Source organism: Fringilla coelebs (genome assembly GCF_963513975.1).
Source record: "Fringilla coelebs genome assembly, chromosome: 1".
NCBI classification, from domain to species: domain Eukaryota; kingdom Metazoa; phylum Chordata; class Aves; order Passeriformes; family Fringillidae; genus Fringilla; species Fringilla coelebs.
The window spans coordinates 70,642,312-70,651,966 of record NC_140028.1 but is presented as its reverse complement, the minus strand read 5'-3'; the positions used below and the strand labels follow the sequence as shown (position 1 = coordinate 70,651,966).

The 9,655-nt window shown below is 37.8% G+C and overlaps 1 protein-coding gene across 17 annotated transcripts in view; it reads left to right on the top strand.

The window, feature by feature from the left end:
- Positions 1–9,655, top strand: part of IKZF1 (IKAROS family zinc finger 1) — a gene marked incomplete at its 5' end in the record, with an annotated part of 52,835 nt that overhangs the window by 1,874 nt on the left and 41,306 nt on the right. For all 17 annotated transcript variants that reach the window (XM_084212860.1, XM_084212867.1, XM_084212868.1 and 14 more), the window contains one exon: positions 5,364–5,483. In XM_084212860.1, the coding sequence (XP_084068986.1) occupies positions 5,364–5,483 (120 nt within the window). The remainder of the gene's footprint in view (positions 1–5,363; positions 5,484–9,655) is intronic.

The following is a 9,655-nucleotide window of genomic DNA, read 5'->3' as shown; positions in this document are numbered from 1 at the left end:
AGGTAACAAATTTGGAATTGTAACTGGATAAGCTTACACATCACTGCTTTGTTGCAGGTTGAACCAATTTGTACATGAAATAAAATCTGTCTTATGAGGTTCCTGGAGCATTTGTGGCCTTAGTAGAAAAAGCAGTGGGGTTTTAGTTGTATTTTCGCTTTGGATCTGCCTGGAGCAATGAGAGCGCGCAACGATTTGAATCCAGCTCCTCTGCTCTTTTGGAGAGGAGCGCTGACCTCCTCTTCCTCTGCAGCAGCACAGGCTACCCTGGATACCCCCACCTAACTGTTGTGGTATTCTTTACAACGGTATGAATTGGAGCTTCACACCTGCTACTTCTTACTAGAGCATTGCTTGTTTTTCTTTTGACATGAAGAGTAGCAGCAGGGGAGATGCTGCCTTGAGTCAAGGATTGGATTGGTAGAGCTTTGCATTCCTTGTGGCCTGCCTCTCCCCTTCAGAGGGAAATCTTACAAGGAACTTTGCCATTTTAAATGCTTGTATATATGTAAATATACATATACATAATCGATGTATATCTATAATTTGTAGTTCTCAAAGTTTTCGGTAGTTGAACCACTGTAGTATTTTGCTGTGCCTTTTAGCTTTTCTAGCATATTCATGCAATAGTACTATTCTGCAATGAGAAAGGGTTTCCTTGAAAAAGAAAGTTGCCTTTGGTAAGAGGGAGACCTACCCAAACTGATTAAAGTCTGCTTTGAACTCTCCTGCCATTTCTATCACTGAGCATCTGGTACTTTCTGTGAGCAAAGGCTGTGACTTGTGTTGGGTTGTTAGCTGAATTTATGGCCAAAGAAAGAACTTCCTAATTTACTTTCATTTATGGTAAGAGTTATTTGGGAACTCACCTTCTGGAAATGAGAGTTTGTCAGATTAGGTTCCACAGATACTGCTCTTCATAAGCTCTTACTAGACCTCAAAAATAGAGGATCTGAAGGTACAGGGATGTTACCTACTTCTTTCTCATAGGTTGGTGAATGCAGAAAGGAATCTTTTCCCTTGGATTCTCCTTGGTTTCTATGTGCTTCTGGGATGCTTCCTAGCATGATGAGGGAGCTCTGCTATATGTTGGGAACCAGTTAAACAATTGCACAGTTTCAGGAGTGTAAGATTGTCCTGTCAACTGTAAAACATTTATTTATTTCTCCTGTTTTATGAGTATTGCTCATCAGGTGTAGCTGGCTCTGTGGGCCTATGGAATTAGGAGGCTTCACTAGCACACTTGGTTGTGTTTTTAGAAAATATAAGTTAAAAAATAAACTTAGTTTAGTGGGTTTCTTCAGGGTTTTTTGTTTTGTAATTCAACCCAGAAATAAAGAACGTCTCTAGAAACAATCTCCCCAGCTCAAACGCGGTGTTTTGCAGCCATGTGCATTATGCAGCTGCAGCTGACTCAGGTGTGGCAGCAGCCAACCAGGCCAGGAGAGTATAAAACTAATGTGAGTGAGCCAAACCCTGCGTGCACACAGACATTCCCACCTCGGGGAATCCAGGCATGGCTGACTCCTAGAGGAACTGAAATACTGTGTGACTAGCATAGAGTTCACACTTTTTATTTTTCTCCTGAAAGTGATATTTCATGAGACAAGCAGTTGCAGTTCTGAAATGAGGAGAGAGCTGACATACATTTAACCAAATGGTATCCGGCACCCATACAAGAGAGTCAGAAAACACAGATAATATCTTACTTAACAAGCAGTATTTTTCCTGCCTTTTTTTTCTTTTTTTTCTCTTTTTTTTTTTTTTCTTTTTTTTTCAGTTCTAGGGTCTAACAGTTAAGGAAGGTGAAAAAACAGTAGAAATGTTTCCACATCTTACATTAAGAGATCTCCTAGAACAAATCAGGCTGTTGTGCTGCACTCTGCAAAAGCAGGAAGAAGAAACCCTCAATATTAAATACACACACCCCCAACATAAGTTTGTGAAAGGATAGGGAATGAGATTTCTATAATACATCCTGCCCTGGCTTTCTTTTCAATAGTCGTAGCACCAGCAGCACCATTCTGGCATGAACTGAATCACTTTCAGATCTGGATGTACATGTTAAAGGAACATGTAAAGGCTAAGGACTTCAACAGAAATAAAGGATACTAAAACCTTATTGAACTTTATTGCAGTTTTTTTCCCTTCCTCTCTTTCCTTATGGCTTCAAGTCTATTTCTAGGGCAGAGATGGGGAAACTCAGAGAGAAGTTGAGGGTCTTGCCAGGCATCACTAATAGGTTAGACTCCTTGACTGTTTTTATACAGAAATGGCAGTGTAGAAAATCTGAGACCATCTTACAGAGATGCAGATTGAAATAAATATTTGATACAGCCTGCAGTTGTAATTCTTTCTATTTATGACTTAACCAAGAGCAACACGAATCAGTGGCAGTACCAGAAACAGAACTTCAATTCCACAGCTGAGGTGGCTTTTTATAATAATTAATTAAAAAAAAAAAAACCACCCACTCCACCCCAAGATTAGATTCTTTTTTTTCTACTTCACTTCTTAAACTACTTTGCTCTGTTATGTGACTTTTGAATAATTTTCCCCAATACTGGCCACTAGGTATTGGGGTGGGGTTTACCTCCTTTTCCTTTGACCAGTTGTTGTTGTGGGCATGTCTGTTTGAAATTAAAATGGAAAGCATTCCCACCTTTCCCCACTCCCCTTCCATTTCTAAATTCAGTGGAAAAAGAATGTTGTTGAGATCGTGTATGTGTAAGATTGCCGTGCAGTAATGAACTTACCATGGTGTAATGATTTAGATGTAGTTAAGGCATGAAATACAAATACGATGCTCTAGAATCCAAGAGACAGAGCTCAATAAATGGATCCATTTAAAATCTACTGGTTTTGTCCTGTCTTTTTGCATGTAGGAATTTCTCAATCATGTGTAACAAGAAGAAATCAAATTGTATTAAATGGGCCAATAAAGACAAGTTTACTAAGTTTTCTTAACTGCAGTCTCCTGCAAAGAGGGAAACAGACCTGATCTCCAGCTTCTGCCCCACCAAGTCCATGAGGCGAGTCTGAGTCATACCACGTGGGCAAACTGCTATTAATTGAACAAGTAGAGCACTGATACCCATTTAGTGAACCAAAGAGTTCAGCACTGCAAATGTATTCTTCTGCTAACAGGTTTCTATTTCAAAAAAAACTGCTCTGACTTCAAATCCTGCCTAGACTACATATTGTAGGATGCCTAATAACACACTTATAAAGATATTATTTTGTTTGTTATCTGTTTTCCCATAGTTTTGGTATTATGAGTTTATATTGGTTTGTAGTCAAAAATAGTCTTCAGCTTTTTAGGATAATTGTTCTTCTCAGCCTAGACTCAGTCAAAGCATCACCATCCATTGTTGTAACTGGGAGTGCTGTTTCATCCTTGGAAGATGCAGGTAGCTTTAGATTACTGTTACTTTCTAACAAATTTCCTTAACTTATGTGTAATGGGAAGACAGCTGCCAGGCTGTTGCTTGACCTCCAATTAAACCTCTGGTTTTTTTGTTTTGTGTGAGGCAAAATGTGTTGAACAAAGTGAAATATTTCAGCTGTCCCTCCTCACTTGTGCATTTTATTTGTAAGAGATGCCTCAGCTTGGCAGGTTAAGACTTGCAATGGAAAGTTGCTGTCAGTTCTGTAAGTTCCCTACATCCCAGAAATCTGAAGAAATAATTAAATAAGGAGCTAAATTGTGAATGGCAAAAAAAAAAAAAATTCACTTACTTCCTGCTTTTATTTTCCTTTGCTGTAAAATTCCCTCTTGTCCATTTATGCAATCTGCCTTTGCTCTTGCACTGGTATTCAGTGGGTGTGATTTTGCCCATTTAAGAATACGCCACAGAAGCCAGGTATGAGAAGGACCTTATTAAATAATCTAGTTAATCCTTCTGCCAGTGCAGGACTGTTTCTTCAATACCCTGGAGTCCCCTGGCTGCAGTTTGGGATGGTTCACGTGATGCAGCTCTCAAAACTCCTGCTCAGCAATTATTCCGCAGTTTTCATAGTTGTGTCATTAAGAAATGCAGTCACATACTCATTTAATTCATTTAAACATAAGTCTGTGCCAACAACTTAAAACAGTTAATTTGGAAGATGATTTAAAACTACCTGTCATTTCTCCCCATCATGATCAGTATAGATGGGAAAACACAATGCTTTGATCCATCCAGGAGGCAGGGAGGAAACCATTCACTTCATTCAGATCAAGTCTGTAACTGTCACCACTAAACTGCTGTCACTAAAGTAAGGTATATTTTGTTTAGTTTTTCCATTTCTGGTAAATGTTTTAAGGTTTAATTGATGTTTGTGTTTTAATGAGGGAATTCTCGTTAGGAAAAAGCCCACTAATTTGCTAAGGCTGTGTGCCATAAAATGACTGCCTTTACCGGTGTGCCAATTACACAGGATGTGGAACAGATCTCATCAATCTAATTAGGTAACATCTCCATTTTCAAGACAAGGGTCTTACGTGAACATTACTGCATTTGAATTCTGCTCTGGGCCTGTTCTGTTCTTTGCTATTAATGCAATGGCCAGTCTTTTAGTAATAGTCAATGAAATTATTCACTTAGATAATTCCTTCAGTAGATGTTTCCAAGGCATGCTTGTTCCACAATATCTGCAGTGTTTTAAAACACCAAGTTGTTTGCCTCTGCAAAACCTTGTGTACTCAAGATGTTGGGGTTTGTTTCCTATTTGCAAATAGAAGACAATAAAATCCTTGAAGTCTGCTAATTGTACATGTTTAAGAAGTCTTGGTACCTACAGGCACTTCACTACTTGTAGGCCAGAACTTGATCTGGGGGTATTAGTGAAGCTTGCTAGCATTGTAGCTGAATTTTCAGTTGAAGATAAAACTTTATTTGAGGTACTTCATTTGGAACCCCAGAATACCTGTGGGTTAGACTTCACTATGTCTTTGAAGCAAATCCAGACGTGTTTTCAAGGAGAAGTTGTGGAAGAAAGAAGATTTTTAACCAAGGATGTCCATTTGATAACCTTTATAATCTGTCAGTCTGTGTTGGCTAAATTGGATCTTCTGAGCATAGCAGCTGGAAAACATACATATCTCACAAATATCCAAAATGGTAAGACTAATAACTGTGTATCCACACTCAGTAAATTTTTCAGAGACATTGGTATGTATTATTTTTAAAAAAATTATTCCCCTGTATTCCTAAGAAGTTTTCTTTGCGGGAGACTGGGGTTTGGTCCTATGAATATCATGCTTTAGTAGTGTTTAGGGGTTTTGTAAGTTTTATTTGGTTTGTGGTTCCTCCTATTGTATTATTTGAAAATGAGGCTACTCTGACTATGGAAATCTAACTGAATGCTTTCCTCACTGTTAGGAAAGGAAAGTCCTCCAACTAGTGATGTCCCTGATGATCCAGATGAACCTATGCCCATACCAGAGGACCTTTCAACTAGTACTGGAGGTCAGCAGAGTTCTAAGAACGACAGAATCTTGGGTAAGATAACAAATACACTCTAATAAGAAATGCTAGTAGATGATATACCAATAATGTTAAATTACTTTTTCACAAGCTGGTAAACAAGCAGGTCCTGTGCCTTTCCATCTTATTCAGGTACATAGTGGTTTTTTGTGCAACCTTCTTTGGGAAAGGCATCTTCATCTGCAGACAACTTATAAAGATCCTACTGTTTATCTTCTTACCATGACTGTTGCTTGATATTCTCCTCAGGAAAGAGAGTTTTCATTCTGTGTAGGAAATGGAATGAAATATGTGGGTCCAGGTCAAAATTATATGAAGTCAGATTTGATAAAAATTCAATAAATGCTCAGGTATTTTCATTATTATTTTTATTATTAATTTGAATGCAATTCAAATTAATGAATGCCAAAAAAAAATCTTGAATTTACTGTGTTATCTGTTATTCAGGTTTCTTCAGAAATGCATATTAGAACATACGTACTGTTTATTTATTTGAGATTCCAATATTTGATCTTCATTTATCTTTGATTTTCTATGTGAGAGAACTTTAGAAAACACTTATCTTTGAGGTAAAAATCCACAACTGATAAAGTCTGTTGGGTTAGAATTGTTGTCCAGAGATGATGGTGCAAAATGCTGATTATTCTTAGGGATCCCAGACTCACACCAAGGACTAGCAATGCTGATGACTACTGTATGCAGCAGCTCCCACGTAGTGCACTAAAAAGACTAAATATTACTTGAGCACCATGCCTGTTTACTAGTAGGCAAAAAAAAAAAAAGGAAAAGAGGGAAAAAAAGCACAGTGACTCCCAGAATGCTGTGATAAATGCCCTATATGATAAAAATAGTTCTGTAAAGGGATGACTATCAAAGTACAAGGATTTACCCACGAATAAAAGTACTGCTCATTATTCTTACATTCTAACATTATTGTAAGAGTAAGGGTCAAGGTGGAAAATCTACAGAAAGATTGCAAGTGCCTTTAAATATTAATTGTCTAAGGAAATCCAGTAAAGGATACTAGGTGGAAAGGGAGGCACAGAAGGCAAAATAATCAATTCAACATAAAACAGCAGGATGGTGTCAGATTTAGGAATAGAACCTACTCCCAAACTCCAGCACAAGCTAATAGTGTGTGCATCATCTTATGCATCTTTATTTTATTTACCATTTGATCCCCTCATATCAAAAATGTGAGCAAAAATTTCAGCTCCTACATGCCTATTGATATACTTTATGAAAAAAATAATATTTAAAATGCTTTTTAACAATCTGAGCACTTACTAAATGATTTATTTTTCAGTCCAAAGATCTTTGGACCAAGTCTTTCATTACCTGCTTGTCTATCAACTCAGTAAAAAGAGTTATGTCTCCTTTCTCCCACAGTAACTAACCCTACAAAATTTTTAAGCCTTGAGTCAAAAATTAAATTTTTTAAGTTCTTTGTTCAAACCCAAACACGATTTTTCATTGTGTTGAATTTTCATTAATATATACACAAATATCATGAAGACCCAGCAAAGTTGAACTTTAGATTTGCTGATGATGTAATGATTCTGCCAACAGTTCAGTAATTTATCAATATATACACATATTCTAAATATGATGAGTTCCATCTGTTATTCTCAATACTCAGCAATAAATTAGATTTTCCATGCCCTGACATTAACAATTTTTCTACAGCCACTTTCTCTACCCATAGGTCTTTTGTTTCTAAGGGTTATATCTTGTAGCGAGACATTTACCATAGTCAACAGAAACAAAGACAATTCACAATACTCTGCTTTAGGGATGATCTGTAGGTATCAACTCCAATGCTTGCAATGTTTGTCTTTTCTGTAAAGCTGCATACACTTCTAACTCTTCTATTGCTCCTTTTTGCTAGCTCTAAGCTAGCTCTCTGAAAACAGTATGCTAAAAAAATTAACTCCCCCTTTTTACAAAAAGGATGGGTCTATATGCCCCAGGCATATTAGGAGCCATATGATTGCTGTGCACATTCTGGATCCTCCTCAAAAGAAAATCTCTAAGGAATAAAATAATACCTTAGGAGTGGTATTTGGCCTGTATAATCCTATAGGTGTATTAGGGGTGAAGGGGCCTGTCTTCCTGTGTAGGCAGTGGCATGGCAGTGTAGGCAGGCTTGGTGTTTAGTACAACACTGTCATTGCCAAGTCCCAAGATCTGTTCCTCACTGTTATTTATCACCAAACTTAGGTAGACAAGAATGATCTGAAAAAGTAGTTTGAAGATTGAAAGACAGACAGGAGAGCATTGTAAAGACCAGCTTTTGTTATCTGTGTGCATCTGGCAAGTGGGAGCTAGACTGTGGCCTGTGGTAACCAACAGCCCCTGCATGAGCAGATATGGCCAGTCAACAATTTCTCTCTGTGTGAATTTCCTAATGTCCCATCTGTTTCTTTCATCAAAAGGGAATCCCCTAGCATTTAGATTTATTTCAACATAGGGTTTACCGTGCATTCCACTTAACCTGTAACAGCCTGAGAGATCAGCTGTCCGTACAGCATACATCAAGGAATTTGAGTCAGACATTTAATGAAGTCTCTACACTCTGGAGGGGTTTTTTTGTACACATAGGGCTATATGAGGTAACAATGGGAATTGCAAATTTGTTAAATGAAAAGAATAAATATTTACCTCATCCTACTGAAATTATTAGGTGAGAAATCTATTTTTAGTTTTAATCAGCCTGTGAGATAGAAATGTCCAAGTGACAGCTTGCATCCTCAGATTTGTAGTAACATTTAATGAAATAATTTTTAACCCTGAAGTCAAAAGTTTAATTACCTTTCTCATCAATTTAGCATTTCAAAGGTCAAAGATTACAGGAAATAAGCTATTTTTAGAAAAGAAAGATAAGCTCTACTCTTCCACGAGTTTTTAAAAATCTGCTTTTGTGCTTCTTCCAAACATGTACTGGGACTTTATTGTGGTGCTACAGAGCTGATAGAAACATTTGAAATATTTCTCCTGCTCCAAGAAGCAAGGTGTTGAAATCCTCCACTTGCCAGATTTTATTGGTGGCCTTTAGTTTTTGAATTATCATTTAAAATTACTACAGAGGGTGCAAATTTCATAAAGGAGGTACCAGGGGATCATGAAATTTATGTTTTGACATGTGTCCCCAGGAAGGGGGGATGCCCAAATGATCAACAGGTGTGAAAGGATAATTTATGGAAGTAAAGTCATCAACAGTTTCTAGTAATAATCCCAAATAGCATAGCAAAGCAGAAATGTATTGGAAGAGATATTCTGGTCACCATCAAGACTCTTTATTTCTTTGATGAGCCTGCTATGATTTTAATGTTGCAACCCCCAGAAAGCCACTATGTGTTGAGCAGCTTCCTTCTGCATGCTTAATTTCTGCTGCTCTGTCCACTAGATCTTCTTCCTTCCTTGTCCTGTTCTCCACCCCAAATTTACTTCTTAAGCTGATCTGACACCTATAACATTTTATTGTTTTAATCTTGTTCTTCTCACCCATGTGCTCTATAGATAATTTCTCTAGAAAACACAGGGACCGTTTTCAGCAATGTGTGAGATTTTCACAGCTCCTAAAGGCTCTAGAGACTCTCTTTTATCATCTGTCCTAAATATCCTTTTGAAACCTTGGTCTGAGTTATTTAGAAATCCGTTGAAAGTCCATTCCACTAAGAATTAGTGCTTTGCAGCCTATTTTGAACAGCCCTATTTCCCATGGTACCCTATTGGAAATGTCATTTGATAATTCTCCCTCTCCACAAGTTTCAGGTTAAACGTTGTGTGCACCTTTTGTGGATGATCAGTACTGAACATCCTGTGTGTGGTAAACAGTTGCAATTTAGGGCTGTTTGTGCTCTGAGACTGTATCCTAATTCAAGCCATGTGTGGGAAGTTAATGAGTCAGTGATCTGTAGATCAAGCCCTACTTCAAGGAGAAGTAGCCATTTGCTGCAGTGTTGGCATTTGTCTAGAAAGGTAGGCAGTGCCTTCCTTTGTCTATAACTCCCTATTCCATAGGTCGCCTTCACTGGATAAAAAAAGCCATCTCACAGTGTTAGTGGCCTCAGAAAGAGGCTGTGGGCTCACCATTTCTGCACAGATAGCTGTCTGGTGCTGCAGATGACCATAGACTTCTAAGACAGAAGTCAAATGTTACCACTGCAGTCACAGGTTACAGTCTG